The 24,116-nt window shown below is 37.6% G+C and overlaps 1 protein-coding gene across 4 annotated transcripts in view; it reads right to left on the bottom strand.

Moving 5' to 3' along the window:
• Positions 1–24,116, bottom strand: part of BANP (BTG3 associated nuclear protein) — a 144,405-nt gene that overhangs the window by 97,991 nt on the left and 22,298 nt on the right. For all 4 annotated transcript variants that reach the window (XM_035336871.1, XM_035336870.1, XM_035336872.1 and 1 more), the window contains exons 5-6: positions 12,245–12,367; positions 11,148–11,323 (exon numbers count right to left, since the gene is read on the bottom strand). In XM_035336871.1, coding sequence (XP_035192762.1) covers positions 11,148–11,323; positions 12,245–12,367 — 299 coding nt within the window. The remainder of the gene's footprint in view (positions 1–11,147; positions 11,324–12,244; positions 12,368–24,116) is intronic.

Here is a 24,116-nt window from a genome sequence, read left to right as displayed (position 1 = left end):
TGCATCTTTCCTCCTAGTCAACGATGAGATCATTAGCAGCACAATATATTTAATTTTTACTCACTGCCAGAACTACACTTCTCTCTGGGTGTACACACATACTTATCTATATTTATCTCTCCAGAAGATTTTTCAGTTTGCCCCAGTGACTCAGTTTGGGGCAGGGGGGAATTTACTTATTTTAAGAGAAATCAACTTTTATTAATCTTTGGTGGCAATGCCAAAAGTTGGTGGATTCAAGACTAACCAGGAACTAGAATAGAGCTCATAAAGATCATCCATCACTAACGAGTGCAGGATGCAACACACAACATAGGATGCCTATTTCAAATAAAAACAGAATTTCCAGTACAAATCTTGACAATGCTAATAGGAACTGGGAAGAGCAGCATCCAGGACGCTATTTCAGTGTTAGCTGACACAGACCATTTGGATTTGATTTCTACGTTTGCTCTTTGTGGAGTAAAAGACAAAACTTCCCAACTTTGGAGTCACTCAGTCCTTCCACACCAGAGCTTTATAGAATTTTCTTACCATTTCACTACCTTCAGAATGATAAAAATGTGAAAAAATAAAAAAAAATAATAAAAAAAGGAAAAATCATTCAATTCCATGATTTATCTTTCATAAAATGAAATACATATATATAACTTTATATATATATATAACTTTCATGAAATGAAAGATAAGTCATGGAATGATTACTTTACAGTGGAGTTTTATGGTACATACAATGTCACAAATTCCCATTTTCCATGGCCTTTCTAGTGACACAATTCGGATACAAGTTAAGCAGCCTACTTTTACTAGACTACAAGCCAAAAATATGCAGCAAAATATAACATAAAATCAACTCAAACACAAAGAACGCTTTTTCTACATGACCTTCAGGTGGAGTCATACCACATGTCGGATGCAAGTTTATTGCAATGAATAATGACAGTATGAAGCAAACGTTGGATTATGCAATACCGACATATCATTGAAAATAACAGATTGTCAGCTACAATAATGTGTAAGAAAAATATTTACCGCTGATACATGTAGCGGCTAGTCCCTCAAACTTCTTTTCTGTTGAAATCAGAACTTAATGCTGTTCTGAATATATTCTTATATACTTTTTGTGTGTATTTATATATATATATAACTTTTAGCACACTTTTTATTCTCAACTACGTGATAGGGCACCCTAGTGGTTTTCTGTTCACAGCACCAGGTGCCATCTGAAAAGCAAGGTGGTTCCTATTAATTACGATTTGTTTTGAATGCCACTGTGTCTGGCCTCACCACAAGTCTGGTTTACATTATCAGGGAACAATAACATTCTGTTCCTGAAGACAAATTGACTGATAAAAATTTGGACAGAGCTGGCAAGCAAAGATGTCACTGGATAGAAGTGAAAGTTTTTCCAAAAAAAAAAAATCTGGGAAGCCTGCATAAAAGATTCAACATGCCATCAAAATCTTACTACCTTACCAATTCATGCACTTACTACTAGATAGAAGTTGTTAATACTTCTGGAACACCTTTCATTTGCAATCGTGTTTAACGAATGCTATCAACCTACAGGAACCAAAGATTTTGCTAAATAATCAGTTGGGCTTTTTTGTTTTGTTGTGTTTTTTACTGGCGCCAAGTCCAGAACATACCGTTTTACCACATGCAACCATCCTTTTTTTGCTAGCAGCCTGGAAAAAGAGACACTACCTTATTATTCTGACCTATGAACATAGGCTCCACATGAAATTCTCTCCTGTATTTCAATCCTGCTTCAAAAGCCTCCAACTGAATGCTCCCATTTGCCTTTGTATCCTGCAGCAGAAATACAAGTCATCTTAAAAAAAAAAAACTTGTGTGAAAATACCAGTGATCTTCACACATATCTACTCATTGTTTACTCCGACTCTTCAAATCAGCCCAAACTAAACCAGTTTGAATGTCACGTTAATTCATTTCCATATGGTAGGGTGCAGTCTTCTAAATGAAATTCTTCCTGTCAAACTGACTTCTGAAACCATAAAGCTGATGCTAATGAGAGCCTGCTGATTCAAAAGAGCCTGGTAACCTAACAAGAGACTCCAACTACTGTATATGTGTGCACAGTCTTCTCCCCACCTCCCTCCTTCATATACATTTTAGGTGACACATACAAATATGTAAGTAACCATCACCCAAGCCTGAAGAGCTGAGGTTCACATCGATTTACAATCTTTTTTTTTTTTACTAGTGGAACTTGCATGTAAAGTTAAACATGGTTCTGCTGTCTCGCTGCAGCTACCTGAGGGCACAAAAGCTAAAATACTCCTTATCATATATGAAAATATTATTCATACCAAGCTGCCAACACATCTGGCACTTACAGCAAATATGCTGAGATTGACACCAAAAATAATGGTGAGAAGCAGCACAGGGCCAGTTATGAAGGAGGCAGAACTGCAACGTCATTTGAAGATTCTAGCACTCAAACCTTTTCTGTCTCCTATCACGATTCTTTATTTGAATTATCAGGCATTATATTTAATATCTAGATAGAATCTAGATGAGTCAGGTTATTTAGTACATGCATTGTAATAGTCAGACGCTGAGTCAGGACTCCACAAGGCACTGTACAACCACACACAGCAGTACAGCTGCTCCTGCTCTTCATAACATATGAAGGGCTGGGGAGGAAGGACACAGTCAAATAATACACTTCTCTTAAAAATCATCAAGCATAAATGCACATGCTCATCTGTACCTCAGTGTAAACATACCCTTTTTTTGTTTTGCCCTGCAGGATTTTTCTTTCATTTATTTGCCTAATGGCCTTGCATTTCTGTATGCCACATGTACCATTCGAGAAGTGGCTCCTGATCATTTCTACTTCAAGTGTTAAAAGTCCTGATGTTCCTATCTGATTTGCTCTCTGTACTCAGAAACTCATTTCAATGACAGACAGTCTAAGTTTCCAACTCCTTTTCACTGTTTTTTTCAAGATCTAAAAATTTGCCTTTATCTCCATTCCTCCAAATCCAGACTGGTTTGCTTTTCAATGCCATTTTCAAATTATTATTTTTTACTGTATTAAGTCCATTTCTTTTATCTCACAACACAGCTGACCATTCCTGTAGTTTCAGCAAGCACTTGAGAGGAGATGAGAGGGAGGAGGCTGGGGCTGCTACGCAATCGGGCACTGTTATGGAAACAGCACCAGGGAGCTTTAAGGTTAGTATCAAAAACCCTATATCCAAAGAACAATAGCCAGACGAGAGTTACTGTGGATTTCAGGCTTGCTTTTGATGCACGTGTGTTCTCCCATGTCAGGAGGTGGCAGACCCTTCACTGCTACTCACGTCTTTCCATTGGGACACATTCCCCTATTCCGACACAGGAGCACTAGCGGTAAGACAAGAAGCAAAGCTAGGCTCCGCTCTCTCACTAGGTGTTGTCAATCATTCCTTTAAAACAAAGAAAGACAAAATAAAACACCTGCCCACATAAATATTTGCATTAACATGTTCCATGATTTGGAGTAGCTGCGTTTATTTTACTAGCAAGGCCGGGTGCAAGCCTCGCATTTGCAGTGGAGAAAAAATGACTCTGCTGCAGTAGAAAGGCAGAAAAATGACTTAACCTCCAAACAAAAATAAACTCCTGTTTCTAGAGAAATTAAGTAATATTTTGGCCGATGTGCAGAAGATTCAGCATCTTTTTAAATAAACTTTCATCAATTAGACTGAGTCATTTGCCCCTGCAAGAGTTCATGGGGTAGTGATTAACTAAGAGAATACGGAGCACAGACTTTATTAACTAATGATCATTAAATAGTTAAAGGCAGGTTTAAGCAATAGAGTGACAATCATGCTATATGGTAGCATCCAAATCTAGTTCTGTAACTTAAAGCTTGTACTAAAAAAGGGGTAAAGAGCTAACTTGAAAGCTATGCTCACCAAAATCTCAGCACAAAGAGCAGCTGAGACACTGGGCTGTGGCAATAAGCAGGGTACAGCACACGCATCCGTGTTACATCTGAAACCCCGGGTATAAAACTGGAGTTCTTCACCCAACTTCTCATAATGGAAACATAAGAGAAACTTCGCCAAAAGAATCTCCCGCATGGCACAAAGGGTTTGGTTAACAGACACGGTTCCAGTTAACCTCTAACCGTTTCTGGTTGGAGGAGTTGCATGCTATGCCACGACAGTCTGAAAATACATCCTGTGCTCATGTTTTCTTCTGTTTGCTTTGATACACAACACACAGCAAAGAACAGACCTGTGCATGTAATACCAAAGCATACTTGTCTCAGCAAGTGCTATGGTGTGCACAGAAGGCTCAGCATATGGTTAAGTCTGAGAGAGAAATAGGAGATAAACTTACTGTACAGCTCATGGAAGGCCAGAGAGTTTATTTAACAGAAGTAGAAAGGACGGACTATGTGATCAGCTGTCATTTAAAGTGATCAGCTAAAAAACGTGGGATAAAACTGAGGAAATTAAAATCTGTGGATTTAGAAGTTCTTTTTAAACCCTTAGAGAAAGCATTTCATGTCAGCAAATCATATCTAATTTAGTTTCCCCACTTTGTTCCTTTCCTCTTTGCTATATTTAGCTTCACAGAGGGGACCAGAGCGTTAAGGCCAAACATAACCAAGAGAGACACCTGAAAGAAACCATGATACATGTGGTTGCTCCCAACAATCCTAAAAATCAACGCAATTCAATTTCTGTAGCTTTCTTTGGCTTTAAAAAGTCACTCAAGTTCTTGAGGTCTGATCAGTGTCTTCACACCGGCAATATTGTTTTAAGGTGTTAAATGTTTGCTCTGAAAACTCACTCACATTGTCTGTACCTGGTCCTAAGGAGCCCAGCAGGAAGAGCAGAAGTGCTGCAAGTGATACTATAAAATACAGGATTTGATCTTAACAGTGAACTGAAAATCCCGTAGACAGAGAAGTCTTGGCCACTTAGAAGTAGCTGTTTGGAATCACACTTGGAAACTTGGGAGCTCTATTTAATCCTACTATTATAAAATAATTATTGTAAAATAACTGCTTCACATGCAAAGTTGAAGAGACAGATTGTGACTAAACCATTTTCTTTGGAAAAAAAAATATTCATCCTTTAATTAACACACTGTGTAGACCACTTTTCCCTCCTCCAAAATATGTTTACATTCTACTTCTAATTTTTGGATAGTCTCAAAATGCACTAAAAAGAATGTCAAGAAAGCAGATATGATACAAAACTATCACATATGGTGCCAAACATCTTATGTCCGTGTACCACGTGCAAAGTTCACTGAACCAAATGCTAAATGAATGGATCTTGCTATTTTATTTATATCAGTTAAAAACAGCTTTCAAGGAGCTGTTTAAGAGCTTTTTACATACTTGGACAGTGTGTTTCACATGCTAAGGACAGTATGTTTCTTTCTTAGTAATTTCAAAGCCTTGGCTTTAGCTTAGACATTTCAAGTAAGATTTGCTTTTAGGGCAGCATAGTAATGCTGAATGGGGCATTCTTATGCTACAAAGATGAGAGGTCCTACGTTCTTTCATATTAAAAATAGGACAGTAACTCCATTGTCAAAGAAACAGATTTAGAAGGATAACATAATGCGAATTGATGTTTCAGCAACAGATGCTCCCCTTGTCTGTACAGTAGGTCACAGCCCAGATATTTTAAGTGTTACCATACTCTGAATATGTAAAAGAAAAATATTATTATAATATTCCTTATATCTTGAAAGCAATATATAGCACTTACCAAAACAACGCTCTCATCCTAACTCCTAGAGATAGGTGTGCAAGTATGCAATAGTCAGTGCCTTCAGATAGCTTATCATCATAAGTATTTAACATTTGAGCTTTGTTCCTAGACTGTAAAACAGCTGTTTAAGTTACCATTTCTCTGTACATAAACTGAAAAAAAAATACAAAAAAAAAATCACAATTTCTGTTTATGCCAGTGTTCTAATGGGAAATTTTGAAGAGCAAGTTCTTGCAATGTTTGCCAAAATAAAATTCAAAGCCTTCAAAGGAAACAGAAAGCCATCCAACCACCACAAAACTAATTTATTGAAAAAATTAGTAAATACTTTTGGGCATTATCCATCATGTGCTTTCTGCTGTTTGCACACATTTAGTAAAATAGTATTTAGTGTAAAATTATAAAACTATTAGTTAGCACAAGCTCAAGATTTATCAGAAAGAGCTCGTCACAAACTGTTAAAAGATCACACTTATGTATGAATACCATGCAGTTCAAGTGAGAAATCACAAGTAAACAATGAGCACACTTCGACTGTTTCCTAAAAAAAAAAAAAAAAAAAGCAACACCGTAACAGAAATTTTATAATTCCAGAATAAGGCAGGAGAAATGTGTAGACTACAGAGGTGCATGAGTGATGGTTCCTACCATCTCAGATGGTAGGAACCAACAAAAGAGAGGTAGCAGCACAATGATGTCTTAACCATTGAGAAGTGAAGAAAACACAAAGTCTTTGTGAGAGCATCGTGAGAACAGTCTGTCATCTGCAACTGAGAGCAACCCTACGCCATGACTGGGAGATGGCAAAACAAGGTCTTCCTTCATAACCAGAGTGCCACGGAGTGGCATAAGATGCAAGATGAGGTCAGGGTTAAAACAACAAGTTTGGAAAGTCATATTAGTAACAGCTTTCTGAATATAAGGCCAGAGAGGAGGCAGCACGGTAAGTGAGATGGGAGGTAACTAGAACTTTGGAAAAGCAACTGTTATTTCCATCTCAGATGTTACCTATTAAAAAACATGAAAGGTTCCATTTAAGTGTTGATCACTTGAAAAATCTACTCACCATTCTTTACAAAGCTTACTTGCTCATAGTCACTCAATCTTACTTTTCTTCACCTAATGTTAACAGTCTGCAGTTAAAAACTTCAGACAAATATATTTGAGAATGTCAGAATATTTTTTAACAGATTTGTGGTATGAAAGTGCACATGGCTGCCAGGTTGTAGCTTAGTCAACTGAAAACCAACCCTTGACAGGATTACTGCCACATGCCAGTACTAGAAAATTCATTACAATCAGAAAATAATATAGCTACTTAATATCAGAGGTTTAAAACTTCGGTAATTTAAAACTCCTGTGGATCTAATGTTCTTCTTGGTATTAGTTTCTGCGGTGGAAAACAAAATCCAGAAGAACGCAACAGAATTGGAACCAAAGCTTTCATGAAGAGAGACTACACGAGGCCTTACTTAGCGCGTAATCACCAGTACTGATACCTTCAAGAACAACAAAGACCTAAAGAATCAATTCACACCATAAGTTCTCTGTAAGAACACGAAATATCAGCTGTCGCATTTCAGGTTGGTGAAATCCAATCCAGAGTCACTACAGACTTTTATAAATGTACAAGAATTCTAGAAAGCACAGAAAAATAGTCTCTCTCAAATAACTAACACTTTGAACTTTTCCTTCTATCCAGCGTCCTCAATATGCAGGAAGTACAACATCTGAAAACTGAAGAGGCAAATAGGAAAATGTTGTCACCACATCATTAAGTCACGCGACAAACTCCCATCCAAGCATTCAAAAATAAGTCAGCATGGTTAGTGTATAAACCTTAATGGCTCTCCCACTGCAAAACTTCATCAACGAACCTAATGAAATCACTTCCTCTATTTTCATTTTTCATAATTCATGGTAAATTGGAGGGTGCCTACAGCTTACGTCACACCATTTGGCCTGCCTGAGAAGCATCACCTCCATTCCAATCACAGGAAAACAGATGGATCAACTATTTAACACACACAACTAAATGCTTATAAACACAAATGGGCAAACGCCTTTGTTTGGTTTTTTAAACAGTTCCTTAAGATCTACAACAGCTGATGACCAAAACAGCATGTGCAGAGACACAAAGCCCAAATGTGGATGTTTTTAAAATGTTCCCCATCAAGCAGTTGCTCATTGTTTTTAAGCCTAATTAGAAAGCTCAAGATACAAAGAACACAACTTTGTTTAAACTGGGAATAAGCTGTATCAAAAACTACAGAAAAAACACATTCATGTCAAAATTCACTGCACTTCCAAAAAGAGCAAAAAAAAACATCCATCAGTTGTCGACAGTTCCTTGAAACACATCTTAGTGATACATGTTTGTTTCTTATTCCGTTAAACGAGAAAGATGTTTAATCCATGCTTGGAACAAAAAGTTAGGACCATGAGCAAGAAAACTTCCCTAAATTTTTAAACACAGGTTTCCTCCAGATTAAGAAAAACCCTACAGTACCTCAGGAAACACAGAATGAAAATGATTGTTTTCACTACTTACACTGTTTTCATCTACTAAGTCTTTTCAGAAAGGCAGCCTCTGTCCAAGTTGTTAGAAGATACTTGCACAGTAAAGTATTTTGTTTAGAAGTTTGATGTGCCATGCTATAACTCATACTTGGTTTTCTTTTTTCCTCCAGAAAACATCTATGCTAAAGCAGAGATGTTCATGTATTTAGAAAATGGTTATTACACAAAAGACTTCTAAAAAACAGGGGAACAACACCAGGAATCGGGCCCCATGCTTCTGTATTAATTGGTTATATTGCCTGTCTATTCCTGAAAAAATAAGATTTTCTAAACTACCATATGGGATTAAATGCTTTTTGAAAACAGCCAGCAGAGAGCAAATGATGCATTTATATAAATCTACTAACTAAATTCTGAAAATACCCACAGGTTAATGCCACGTTCAAGGTCAGCCAAAGACAGCTATAAATATGGCTTTATTTTGCTTTCTAGACACAAGACAACAAGTGGGATTCATACTGCACAAAGGGCTGAAGTACGCCATTCCCATCCCCTTGTATTTTAGGACCAATTGAGATTCCTTTGAGCAACCCAAAGGCATTCAAAATTCTTTCCCAGACAACAAAAGCAAACTGATGGGTGCTGTAACTTTTGCCTTTTGCTGCTGAAGAAAACAAGTCTGCACAACAGACCTATTATTCTTCATCACTTCCTTTATTAATAATTTAATTTGTGACATACTGCAGGCTAGTTTGCTTAGCATTCCTTCTGTGCAAGCGGTCCTCTCTCATCTTCGCGAGGGCAAGAAGAGGTAAGTGTGGGGGATTACTAATCTGATTTCTCAAAGCATTCATCAATCTCGGAGAGATTTCTAATGGATGACTGTTCTAAAGGTCTGAAGAAAAATCAGATCTGAAGACTTTAATGGATTAGCTGTTTCTGCAAAATTTACATATACAACAATCGTATAAAACGCTAACATCACATTTGTCTGTGCAAATCTGTGCCAAACAACCAAGTCAAAAAGGGCATTATAAAACAAATACCCTCCTAATGGTAGAAACTTTGCTCCTGACATAGCTGACGCGGAGCTGTATGAAATACTAACAGACTCTACAGAGAGTACATTTCATATAGGAGCTCTGCCATTCTGGGCATGAAGGTACTGAGAACACTCAGTTACTTGAACATTCCTCAAATTTTCCTGATTTAAAATCTAAGTCAACACAGGCAGTGTAAAATATGATTATCCACATGAAAGTTGCATACGACTTTCCCTCTCCAAAGGCATACAGTTTTCTACCTCACACAGCTCTAAAGCTTCAAAAATAAATCTTAGAGAACAGTTCTGCCATAAATACTGAGCTATACGTATGCTTTATAGGGTTACAAATACAGTATATTCCGATGTTGCTGTGACTATCAGACTTCTCTCAGAAATCCATCAGATTTCATTAAAATTCCACAAATTACATTTCCAGGAAAACAAAAATTTTGGTAGATACTAACTTCAACTTCCATTAAAATAATACAGAATAATAATTTGCATTACCTTGAGCAGTATCTGCACCATAATAATATCATCATTTACATTTGTGCTATTCATCCTCCCTATCAGTCATATTAAAACAGCAAAAAATAAAAAATAAAAAATTTGGAAACCTACTTATTCACCCTTCTCTCTGCCTCCTCCAAAGAAATATATAACGTGCTTTACTGGTCCCATTACTGGTAGTCAAGCACAGAAAGCGACAGCTATTTCCAAGGATCTCAGTGAGCATGCCTTGCATTCAGCCAGCTCCTATAACCAGAGCGTTCTGAATTTACATTCCACAAACTACGGAACAATGCAGGGAATACAGTTAGATAAATTAAACAAAACAGAGACGATCAAACAGCCAAAAATATTACTAGTAATGTCTTCTGACTGCTGTTTCCACTTGACCAATACAACTCACACCTTCTCCACACTGGTTTCACCAATTTGGGAGGAAATAGGTAACTAGAACACAGCTTGTAAAAATAACATTTAGGATCTCTCAGTTATCAGACATCAATCGAAATGTGAGCAGAGAAATTGCAACTATTCCCTAAACCTACGAAGCAGAGAATTTAGACTAAATCCATCTGATTGCAGAAAGCACAGAATAAATTTCTTCATGTAATATGTGCAAATTAATTGGAAAACCATGTATCGTAAGGTATTTTCATCTAAAATTCAGCGTCTCTTATCCCATCTTGTTTGTGATTGAAATATACCAAGTAACACTCATTTTGGTATTTCCAACCACATATATTGAAATATCTTTATAAGGCTAATTTAAAATTTATAAATTTCACTCACAACGTGATTTCTGTGTCCAAAGTCCTAAAGTAGAAGTTTCAGAAAAAAAGGACACTACGCACTATCCTGTTGAGTATTCAAATGAATTTCCATATAAAAATTGCTTACAGATGCTAAAATAAGTGCTTTACATTAATAAGAATTAAGAGGGTGGACTGGCGTTACAAGTTACAGGAGCAGATGGACTAGTAGATCCTATTTCCCAGAGAAAGCATTTGTTTTTCTGTAACAACGTGGTGATAGGAAACCCTGCAGGTTGCATGTCTTAATTAAAAGGGTTTAAAGTACAAAGCTACACTGCTCTAGCGAGGCAAACTTTTTTAAATTTTACAAGCGATTTTAATTAACTATTCTGCTTGTAAAGCTGGTATAAATATATATTAATTCAGCTTATTGGTCATTCCTATCTGATGCTTGCTGTACTGCCTACCCATGCAAGGTTGGACTTGCGATGCAATCTCTGAAGCTTCCAGCTGAATTCATTCCCATCACATTGACTTTGCTCAAGTAGCCTTAAACTTAGATAAGCGTACCTTCAGAGTTCAGCGTAATAAGGGTCACATTGTTCCCGATACTTTGACTTCCTAATTGCCCACTGTTGGAAACTGAGTCACTGGCCTCAGAGCCACTCTCTCCGTCTTCGTTGTGACTGTCGTCATGCCCTGGGACTTTCACCACTATCGTGTTCTGCCTACGTCCAGGAACAGCACTATGGAAAAAAAAAAAGTATGTAACTTCAGGAAAACAGTGTTAGGTCAGGAAAAAAAAGTCATTATTAGGGAATTAAAAACACTATCTGACAAAATTAAATGTATTATAAAAGAGTACGCCTTTAGCAAGCCTTCTCCTGTTTATAACTATGGGTTGGCTGTCCAAAAACACAAAATTGAAGGAAAATAGCAGAAAAAAAAAAAAAAGTTTTAGGTGCACTATCAATAGAAATTGATGCAAATTGTCCCAGCCCCATGTGCAAAAGTTATTTCAATAGTTAATAGAAACATATTATTTAAGAAAATCGTCTAACCAAAATCTCCAATCCTACTTAAAATTTCCTTTAGATAGTACAAAATTTAACAAGCCTCACTGGGCTGCTTTCTTTATCATGTATTCTTTATTCACTTGGTTAGAAACAAGATATTGGCACATCCTCAAGTGATTATGCGTCCATTTAAAAAAAATATGTAGCGATAGGCACTATTTCGGTTGTCAGCTCTCAACTAACACTGACTTAATCCCAGATCCTTCAAAATGTTCTCTTCACATCAACAGTGAAGCATTGCCCTGTGCTGCTGATGTGGGGTCTCACCAGGCAGGACTGTCAGTGGGATGCATTCAATTAGTACTTGAATTTATTCTATTTCCACCACCACCATTACCTAAAACATTCCTCATTTTCCCTTGGAACTGCTGCAGGCTGCTACCGATCTGTCAAAGGAGGGAGTGAAGGGGGAGGATTCCCATAGCTCCTCCCTACGAGGAGCAGTAGAGGGAAATGGAGTTGTTTAGCCTAGAGAAAAGGAGGCTCAGAGGAGACCGTATCACTCTCTACAACCACCTCAACCACAACGCTTGTTAGTTTAACGGTTGGACTTGACGATCTTGGAGGTCTTTTCCAACCTACGATACTAACTTGCTAAGGATATTGTCCAGAGAATCCGTTGCTCTGCTCAATGGCTCTTCCTGCCCGACCATCTTGGCTACAATTGAATTCTGCCGGTCGTTGTTCAGTATTACTGTGGTCTGGGGGACAACACTACAAGACAAAAATCAGAGAGGAAAATGGAATGTAAAGGAGAGAACCTTTTAAATAATACATTAACACGGTCTTATTGTTCACATAGGCTACTTAAAGAACAAGGTTTAGAGGCAGTCTCTGTTTTTCTCCCAGCATCGTGGTTATGTATCAAATGCTAAAGCTGGTAATCCATCGCATTTGACATCTGTATCACTTTAAGTACTCATAATTCTTTCAGAGGACAGACAGCTTCAATGGAATTATATAAAAGTCCATGACCCCTGGAAAAATGATAAAGAATTCATCAACTCGAGATGCACAGGAGCAAGGCTGCAAACCACAGCTTCAAAGAGCCACCAAATTCTTTTGAAAAGTCTCAAAGTGAGCGTTTTTACATATACTACGGCCAACTTACACAGCAATGCAACATTTTTTCTAGGAATTATCCCCCTGAAAATGTGAAAGTATTTATTGCATAATCAGATAACGAGCTTAGTTGAAAAGCAGTATTGTTTGCCAGGGCTCAGGGCTTTTGGGGGCTTGGAAGGGAGGGTGGCACTGGGGGCATCAGAGCAGAACAAGGACAGACTGTAACTTTAAATAACAACAAGACTAAATATTTCTTGTGTGCATTTCACATACAAAAAAAAAATCTAAAATAAGCAACAGAAAAGCAGCTAGTGTGTGAAGCAGGGAGAAACCAAAATACCTTCCCTATCAGACGTGATGACAATGCAAAATAAAATAACCAGAGAAGCGTACGCAGAAAGAGCACTAAGCCTACAATATAAAAAACAGTAAATGCGAAGTAAATAATTGTCTTCAGCATGCAGTTTACCGTTTAATTTGGTTTCAGGGATTACCACTATTATTCCCACACCACTACTCTAAGACATCGTTTTGACATTTAAGACTGTTTTTACTGTGGTCACGGTAAACTTACGGAGAGAAAGAACTTAGAAGAAAGATTTGCATTTTAGTGAGAGGCAGCTTTCTTCTTTCTCTTTGCTTCACATAGTAAATAGTCCTCTAGTGTTTTTGCTGGTCCAACATCTCAAACACAACCGATGGGCATTTATTTTTCTTAACTGTATTCCTTGGCTAATTGTCAAAACGCAAATAGGAAAGACAAATTGAACAAATTTGATGACAGCAACTCTGTTTATTTCAGCTGCAACAGAGCGCCTGCTTGCATGAATATTCATGAGTCTACGTAGGACTAAGAGCTACAATATCCATCACTAAGGACCTACAGAAAAGAAACTATCATAAGAGCTAACAATTAATGGATCTCAACTTTGGCTCAGCTAAAATGGCTAACCATGGTTTTTATGGATACAAAAAGTCCAAGGGCCTCAATGCTCTGCTCCCCTCTTCCAGAAATTCTATCTGTTTCTAGTAACAAATGAGATTCCTTACGGAGTGCCAATGATCTGTTGGACTGCAAACCTCGTGAAGCTCTGGAAGATGTTTGTCTAATCATGGACAAGTACAGAGTGTACTATAGCTTTTCATGTGTATGTGAAGTTCAAATTCTTAAGCAATAAAGGGGTTGGTTTTTTTTTTTTTGGTTTATTTTAGTTGCTATCTGCAGTATAAGAGTTTACGATGCTTTAATAGTCACCTTTCAACATGAATTCTTATTAAGAGAAAATATGTACATTACTAGAGACAAAATTATCGTACTTATGAAAAGGCAACTTCTATCTATTTTCCCAGTATCAGCACCAAACATTTTAAGAAACGCAGCAAATACTTGATAAAATACCAATACGTGGCAGTGTTGGCAGTTCCCCCAGTCTAGCAGCAATCCGTGTTCTCATTACGTTTCCCAAATTGCCCGAATAACAAAGTTTTTACAGGCCAGTTTAAAATGTTGAAAAATTTTATACTTCCTTTTAGACATTGTTCTTTACCACCATCTTTCTCCCAATCATTTCTGAGTGCCTTTTTAAAATGTCACTTACCAAAGCTCGTTTTTAATGAACACACTGAATAATTAATTGCAGCTGTAGAAATAAATTCAATAAAATTCCATTTACAAACTCCCTTGGCTTTTGCTCATATTAAGTTTATATTTGAAAAAAAAAAAGTCTCAGCACTTAAAATTGACATTAAAATAAGAAAAAGGTGCTTTTCGCCTTGTTGTTTCATTGTTGTTGTTGTTGTTTTAAATTGCATTCATTTTTTAAGGAGGACAATCTGAAGAGTTAAGCCAGATGGCATATAGCTAATTTAGACTAATTCAGAATGAGGAAATACTTTACTATAAACCACCAGAACAGATTTATCCGCTCTTCAATGCATCCATGTATGTTCAAGCTTACTTACTTAAATTCATAGACTTTTGTTTGTTTGTTTTAGGGGTAAATTTGAAGAGAGAAACCATCCATAAAAACACCATCTCCCCTCTAAGCATTAACCTTTCCTAGTTCGTAGAACAGATTGAGAGTACAAACCCACCACCACGGTTGTTTGAGGAGGAGCCACTAACAAAACATACCATTTTACTGACACTTATTTTCCTGGCTAAACAGCACTAAGGCAAAAACAGACACCACAAACACAAGGAAAATCTCTGTAACAGGACGCAGCAACTGCCAACTTGTCCATCAATTGTTTTACATTTGGAAACGAAGAGAAACGAACAAGTTGTAAGGATTCGGAGAATCCATAAACCAGTTTGGAGAGAAAACTGAGTCACACAAAGCACAGTGGTAGAGAATAGCTAAAATAAACATCCACTTGGAGATGTTCAAGACAGCACAATGCATCTACAAGCACTAACTAATCTTTCTCAGGGATTAACCTGAGTAGGAACTCTACATCTGGTTTCAAAATAACTGAATGCAGTTTCTTGTCTATTACCGGGAATCATTAGGGGGTGGATAAAACCATCTCCTGTGCTCTGTATCTAGTAACACACAGGCTCTAGTAAAAAAAAAAAAAAAAAAAAAAAAAAAAAAAAACGATTCCATTTTGATCCTAAAGGAGGATGAACTTCTTATGTTTAATGCTTAATTCCGAAAAATGATGCTTCCTCCAGGAGCGTGCACAAAGAGGATGCAGCAGCCTTTTTGTTCAGATGCTAAGCATTAACCAAGGAACCATCTTTCTGGTCCATGTTCTGCACACAACAAGAAGGGCCGCAGAAGCTGCTGACCAGTTCTGGCAATGAGGCATCACGAGGCCAAAATTTTTCAGAGCTGATGCTGTGAAACTTGAGCAGCTACTTCTCTGGAAGAAAAAGAAAGTAACAGTTGGGACCAATACAAAAAGGGGTCCGTTATGCTTGCAGAAAAGAGAATTTCATAGTACGCCTTAGACTCCAGTTTCTACACAGGCAAAATGAATATCCACAAGATTCCCTGCAGATAGGGAATGTGCTTCCCAGTAATTTTCCTGTTAGGTTTTCTATTCTCTGTTTTCAGATTTGTTTATTTTAAAGAGACAGCAACAAGAAATCTGCTGAACGTACACGGCTTTAAACAAGGAGTTCTATGTTAAGTCAAAACCCTGGGCCAGCCTTAAACAATCCGGCAGAGGAAATCATTAAAACTTATTACAGCCTAACGTATCCTCATATTGGATTACTCTAATTTATTTTTTCAGACCCCATACTGAAGATAAATCAACTGTAATCATTACTTATGTACTAAAACACAGATAACGAAAATCACGGAGAAGGGGGAGGACAGCTTCTGATACTCAACCCGATCCCAAATGAAGCAATTCTTTCTATCAGCGCTGCCAGTACTATATTCATGAAGATGATGGAAAGAAAATATTAAAAGGGGTCACAGGGAGTGCTTCAGAAACCCAGTGTTGTTGCATAGGCTTCAGTAGTTTCCATTTATGTTCACATATTCCTTTCCCCATAAGCATTAGAACTTGGAGAGACTGTTCTTGGACACAACTTAGTAAAAAATTTAAAAGGCACGATACTTGTAGATAGATTTATATTTGGGGAATTTTTTTAAATGCCATTAAATAATCTGTTCAATTACTGGAGAAAATATTCCTAAAAGAATATATATGCCAGATAATGATTTTCAAGTGTGTATATTTAACCTCTAACCTTTTTTTTTTTTTTTAATATAAAAGAACTTTCAATCTTTTGTGTAAGAGCATTCCTGCCAAAGGTAATTCTCAATATGGAAAAAACGTGTGAGTCAGATATGATCATTAGTCTTAACTCTTGGCATTTTTATTGCCAATAACCCATCAATCACATAGAGCGCAGCCAATGACATAAAAGAACTTCCAGCAGGACCAAGATGATGATCTGCTCCTCTTCCCAGATGAGGCTTTCATTTAGGAGGAGAGCAAAATAAACCAGAAGGAACTAATTGGCATTTCTACGTTCCACAAAGTACAAGATAAAAACGGTTTCTCCAAATAGATGTGAATGAGTTTCGGAAAAACACACTGAATTTCTCAGATGAGAAGTTACCCTTCTTGCATCTCTAGACACACTAATATAGCCAGTTCACAGAATATTTATAGCAGTCCTCAGCCAGTTAAAGAAAAGAGGAGAGTCCTCTCCTCAGACCATTTCTGTGTCTCCTTTGAGTATGTGAACATCTGCAAACAGGTAAAGATGACCTTGGAGACAGCTCAGCTTATGGACATTCAGCTAGCCATATCCACCTGAACTCCCCTTTCCTGTCTGTCTGTATATATATGCTCTGCAGGCACTCCAACACCCACACCGTGTGCGCTGTGCATCTGGAAGGCAAGGCTCATGAGGGTATAATTCTCACCTTTCTCTAGCACATATATTAAAAGGAGATGCAGAAGGAAAGGAGATGAGGAATGCAGAAGCTGGAGTTACTGCTGGCAAACTGCTTGTTCTGAACACAGCCTGAAGGAAAGCAAGTCTGGGAAAGAGACCTTGAACACTGATATTTTCCATTTTACTGCTGAAGACTACCCTGTTCTGTTTGTTTGGTTTTTTTTTTTCCCCTCTTACTCACACTTGTGTTCATCAAGAACACCCACCCTGGATCTTTTCATCACCATTTAGGAAGATAATTTTACAATGGTCCTTCCTCTTCCACCTGTTGCCTTTGCCTTCTGCACGTACAGTTACGACTCTCTACCCAAATAGGGATGAGATAACTGACTTATTAATTTACAGTGTGGTATACATGAAAAAAAAGGCAGAAAAGCATACACAAAATTACATTGGATTGTCGCCAAAAAAAAAAGAAAAAAGAATGCAGCTCCTAATGTCCTAGAAGAGAGCCAACAGCTAAATCATTCACCCAGATGAAGAACAGCAAAGATCTGCTATAGGATGGAGCACACTATGGGGGAACTCGAACAGTTAAAGTTTTAATGTCCCTAAACCGTCCAGTCACCTAGCCATAGCCAACTCCCAGAAAAGCAGCAGCATTATCCATCATTTTCAGTAACAGAACATTCGTCCAAAATTATCTTTGGATTCTATGCATCTGGAATATCACATAAGAGCAGACATTATAAAGATAGCGTTAATGATTAGGTCCCATACAAACACAAGCCAAAGTACACCAACCATCACAGGAGAGAGATTTGTGTATCTGAAAACCGAGAGGGCTGTAATCAATTTATAATAAAGACAAAGCAACTGCAGCGTTTACTAAAACATACCGTTAACATTTTAAGATTTAACGCAATGAATTTCCAGCTCAAACATAAGAGCTAGACATTTTCCATGTTACAAAACACATCTCTGCAGAGCTTATGGTACTCAAGTCTACCTACAGAGACAGCCTCTGAATTGGCTGACAGGCCGAGAGATGAATTACTGGCTTTAAGACCAATTTCATCAACCAATTTAAAAAGCTGTTAAAATGTGTTGTGGATTATTCTGCTCTGAGAAAAGCCACAGTTGTATGACCAACTGTAATCATTCATAAACGCAAACATCCATTCCCACAGGCTCACCAGCTAACCAACAGCCAGACGGCGCTACACGAGACCCCAAGAACCTACCTACCACTTCCAAGCCCAGCTCGGTACTTTACAGGTGTTGTACAATCCGTATGCACATAGAAGCAACTCACGTTTTTTTTTAAACCCATTTCTCTTATTCCAAACAGCGACTGTAAAAAATAAATGCAGAGTGAAAGACAGGCTCTGAGGAATCTCTGGACTAAGGTAAGGAAAAGCAGCAAAACCAGTGCATCCGGGCAATCTTGCAACCAACAAAGCTGGGACTGAAAAATACTGTCACCAGAAAGAGCATTAGTCTTCTACTTTTAAGCACAGACTGGAAAAGGACACGTCATGACTTATAATTAACAGGTTAATACAAGGCTCTTCAGAGATAAATGTACTCAAAAACATAAGAGCAAAGATCTTTTTCTTCAGACAATACATTAGGAAATTTACAGACGTTACCCTTCTTTGAGACTTCCTGAACCACAGCTAGATAATGCAACCTGCTGGGGATTGTATTGAACATAGAACAAAATGGGGTGATCTCTAAGCAAATAAGCAGTCGTACTCGGTAACAAAGTACGTGAGCTTGACTGATCTTCAGCAGAGTCACAGTGAAAGAAATGATCGACTGCAGCCATAGTACTAAACCAGAATTTACTACCTGGTGAGAAAACACGACATGAAACAAACGCAAAGACTGAACAGTCCACACAGAAGCAAGAGAAAGCAAAGAAGGGCAGAAAAGACTAAGAGACAAAGAGCTCCGTGTCAGATATACGCATACTGGGATTTATAAACGTCGCTAGGCAGGCTGGGCTTTTTGCTATCTGCACAGTTTAACACAAATACCTCCATGAATGTGGCCCAAGATCAAGAATAATTCCAGGAATCTCTAAGCCAAAGCAAAGAGCACTGACTAAATATCAGAACTTCTTCAGTAACCTTCCATGCCCAATTAGAAGTAGAACGGCTGGCAAAAGATAACAAAGATACATCAATAATTTATCACAGTTTATTAAAAAATGTGCAGAACACAAGACTCATGAGAAAAACTGATGAGACTGATGAAAAGGAGATTGTGGTGGCTTAACGCTTTAGGAAAATTTTACTTTTTTTAGTAAACACACACCTAGCCTGTGATGCTGCGTGTACTAGGTGTGTTCCAAACAGAGCAAAAAGCACATCTTTTCTGCAATTTCAAATGCACAAAGTACTGAAAATGAAATAAGAACTAATCTAACACACATCGTAAAACCAATACGTCAAACGGCTCTATTCCTAGAGGCAGAAAAGAGGAAAAAAATAACTCTTCCATATATATTATAGAAAACACCTGCAATAGTAACACAAATAAGGATGTATCAGGAAGGTTCTTTCTGTAGAAGGGCAAAAAAGGAAACCCCTGAGGAGTCAAAAACTTACCCATCCACTGAGAGTGCCAGAATGTGCAATCGAAATAATTTAGACCAATTTGTTAAATTAAGCTCTGTTAAGTACCCTTCTATAAACTGTTGTAAACTGCAAACAATTGTGCAGATGTTATGGTCCAAAATCAACCTCCAGCTATCCTGGTATGATCCGTTATTATACAGATGGCTACGTTTAAATTTCTTTTTCCAAATTGTCTTACAATTTCTAATATCTGCATTAGAATAAACACCCTAAATGGGCAATTTCAGCCTTCAGCATCATGACTGTGCTGTTTGGCTTCACATTTAAATCATGTTGTTTTTTCCCCCCTTTGGTAGAGACTGCATTGAACAAGAACGAAGATGGGAGAGAAAAACGAAGGGCCAAGCAGAGCAAAGCTCACTGCATTCAGAGTTTAAGTTCAGTAAAAAGTTTGCAAGACACCTTCTTGACCAAAAGACATTAAGAAGGCCCAATGAGCACTGCATTTTCAATGATACACAACCACGAGAGACTACACTTCTATTTTTGCTTCTGCAACAGAGGATTTAAACCAACACCACTGTTTCCAACATCAGTCGGAGGTCACCCAGCATAAGCCTGACTCGCGTGGCTCGAGAAGTACAGGGGTGAGGGAAGCAGCGTTACAAACTGGCCTTCAAGAGAGCAGATACGGCAAGTAAAGCCTCGATAATCATCAGATAAACTGCAAAAAAAAAATACATCAGGTTCCTGCAAACAGAACTAAAACAGAGACGGTTCAAAAATCATTTTCAGTGTATATTTCTGTTTTTCTTGCTTTCTATAATTACCCAATTAGTTATAGCCACTTGCCACTACACACATTTTTATAGAAAGGCCAAGGATGCTGCTACTCTGAGAGCTGGTACTGAATCTTCAAATCCCCTATACCCTAGACGGCTGTTAAAGAAGCACCACTTTTTATAAATAATACAATTTTAAAAGATATGAGGAGCAGATTTCCTGTCTCAAACTCCACCCTTAAATATGGAACAGAGAGACTGAGCTAAAGATATGCAAAAATGTACAGTTCCCCAGAAAGGAAAAATTCTGCTTGGAAAGACATTCAGATTCCAAACTGGTTTTTACGTTTGGAAATGTATCAGTTAAATAACATCTGCTGCCAAGTAAGGCAGATGGAAGACTGGCTCCTTGCCACCTCACCAACCTCACCGAGACCTTGCGAGATGTACGGCTGTTTCATCCTGCTGAGGCTCTGAATCCATCCACAGCTCTTTTCCACCTTGCTTAAAGCAAAACTAGGGACTCTCCAAAAAACACTGTGGGTTATTCCTTTTAAAACTATAGTGATGTATCATTTTCCGTAAGTAAGAACACGGGTAGTTTTTGCCAGCTTTTTAAAATAGCACTACCGGTCCCTTAATCTGGTGTGAACAGGGATGCAAAGTACTTTGAATCACATCTTGGAAATTAAATTTCTGTCCTTCCAAAGGAGGAAGGAAACTTGCCCCCCCGCAATCACAAATTGATGAGGTGCTCCCCTCTTTATTCATTCTTTTCGTTCTACACTTGGAACCAAATACCGCAAGTCACAGCAAAAGCTTCAAGGGAGACTGCTCCTAACACTGGATCTTTGAACCCTAAGCACCTCCAGACACTAACATAAAAAATACTTCAACTCTCAAAACTGGAGTCCACGTGAATATATAAGGCTTTTCTGCCCCCTTCTGTTTGTTGCAGTTGATATATTACTTCGTAAAATGTATAGTATGTAATGTATGCTTCCATAATCCAGTCTGCTGTGTCAAATGCATTAAAATTTACAGAGCTTCACTAAATAAAAATCCTAATAATCATTTTCACCCATCTTACAGCAGTCACAATGTAAAGACTATTCCCTTTCATTAAAAACAATAATTCTTTCCAAATGTTTATTTAAGAAAAAGGAGCGGCATGAGCCATACGAAGGCATTTGTCCTGAAGCAAACTGCAACTGATGTAGTCTCTGCCTTTATTTCTTCAATGCAATAGCTGGCTGTGTTCACGGAACCACAGAATTCAGGTAAATGTTCTGCTCTCCCCAGAAGTTATCTAACATGATCTTATGGGATTTGGCAACGGTGTAGGTCAACCTACCTTTTAATACTTCTATAATTGGTTTTAAATGTTCTTAGATGTTAATTACACTAGTAAATGTCCCCCCTAATCCATATAAATAACTCAAAGCCTTTTTGATCTCCATGTATGCCTCCCTTTTCCATTCTCAGATACTCTTAGAATTAAAGGGCACTGATTTCTAAAATGTCTTGACCCAAGGGGCAAATTCTGTGTGCATTCAGCACTCTCATTTCTTTGCTGTTAAGAACAGCAATGTATTGCACCACCAGGGGCTCCACGCAACCGATTTTCTGTTTTTGTGCCATAAATTTCAGATTCACTGAAGTCTGGGACGCAAAATGAAGTTGCTATATATTAGCTAAGTGGGAATAAATGTTTACCCATATGTGGCTCAGAACACACACAAATTATTTCAGATGTTTCAAAACTCCCTGTTTAAAGGATTTCACATCTGTCATGTGCTAAGAGCAACAACCAGGAAGCTTAAGGCATGATAACATTGCAAGTTGTCAAACACTAAGCCTTGCAACACATCTGCAAGATGGAAACCCTTGTCTCAAAAAAAAAAAAAAAGAAGAAAGTTTATTACCTAACTTTCTTACCTTTAAGTGCGTATTTCTGAAAGTCTTAGCTATCATGGTATTTTTTTTTTTAAGAATTGAAAATCATACCCTTAGATTTTTTTGTTTTGAGCTTCATAGGCATATTTTAATCACCACCATAATTTAAGAAAATCCGCATACTTTGCATCTATTTCTCAGACAAAAATTATCAGTCGCTACTTGCTAAGCTATCATCTGAATCATTGGACCATTACAAACAACATTTCATCAGAAACCATTAAGATAAGAATATACGGACTGGGAAAAACGAATCAACACGGTTCAAATCTTGGTCACTTCAAAAAATTTTTATAGATGAAGTTCCATCCCCTACATCCATGAATTATTGAACCCTCCAAAACGCAGCTGAAATGTTAGTATTGAATTGTTATTTTAATTCTGTAACTGACTTTGTATTCTCAACCTAAAGGCTATCTGAAAGTTATATACTGTTTCTGAACTTATCAAATCCCACCAACAAATTACTAAACACTTGGCTCCTCAATATCTTAGTGCAACAATAATGGAATGTGAAATTCCAATGAGAACACTGCTGCACAAACTTCTTAAATACACGACACCACTGCTCCCTAGTCCTGCAAGAATTTTAACTCCCAATAGTGGAGGGATTAAATGTAAGATACGCTCAAACCAAAGATACATGGAATTTGGAGCACTTGTTAATGGTCTGTAACAAAGCTCCAGACAGGCTCAACCAACAGACGAGCTTAATTTCCAAATAGCTAAGTCTCTAGCACACGCATCCAAAAGAAGAATGATGATTGTTTGCAGCACTGCTGTAGATCGTACCAGATAAAGCAAATAACAATAAAAATCAGAGTCATGAGAGTCCTAAAACTATTTTTAATATAATAGTGTGTTGGTCCTAACTACAACAAAAGTTCACCAAAGTTCACTGAATTTTGTACCTGAAACGCAGGTTTCAATGCAGGTAAGATAAGATGTCAATCGGTGTTATTACAGCTGAGGACCAGAATCAATCTGAAGATGCTGAGGCTGGCAAGTTCTTCTGAGAAATTAGGAGACTTGGGAAAGCATTATAGTATTTTTCAGGGAATCAGACATTTAAGTATTTTGTTAAAACTGCAGACGAAAAAGCTAACACTATGCAGCTCTGGATAAAAAGATGTCAGGAAAGGTGGGCTGCCATCTAATTGTGGAATTCCATTATTTGATTAGTTCCATTTTATCATCCGAATTTAGGATTGTAAGAGAGAACTGTGGTTTTCAGATAAACATGTCTACTATACCTCCAGAAGGTATATGGGGTTTTCAGCCATCCATTTACAAATTTCAAGCCACAGTTCTTCCAGGCTAACATACAGCTAAGCATTGGCTGGCATTGTAAGGAAGCAGTAGCTAATTTTCTTCTTTTAAGAAAACCATAGAGATTACATTTCATGCATTCAGCTTGAAAACGTGTGTGTGTTTACATACACACAAAGGCACATGTAAGCAACCCCTCTATCACCTGGCTGGCAGTGAGGGATTAAAATAATAATAATAATAATAATAGGTGAATAGGTGGTAGAACTGAAAACAAAAGCCACAAAAGGCAGGAAAAGTAACAGCATTTTGAGCCAATCGATGCAATCATGAATGGCAGTTCAAGTACTAATTCTCTTAGTCAAACTTCAGCTTGGTTTAAAATGCTTTTTTTAAGCTTATTTTGCTTATATTTATGTGTAATCTTTTTTTAAAAAAAA

Source organism: Oxyura jamaicensis, chromosome 11 (assembly GCF_011077185.1).
Source record: "Oxyura jamaicensis isolate SHBP4307 breed ruddy duck chromosome 11, BPBGC_Ojam_1.0, whole genome shotgun sequence".
NCBI lineage: Eukaryota > Metazoa > Chordata > Aves > Anseriformes > Anatidae > Oxyura > Oxyura jamaicensis.
This window is presented reverse-complemented; position numbering and strand designations above follow the sequence as displayed.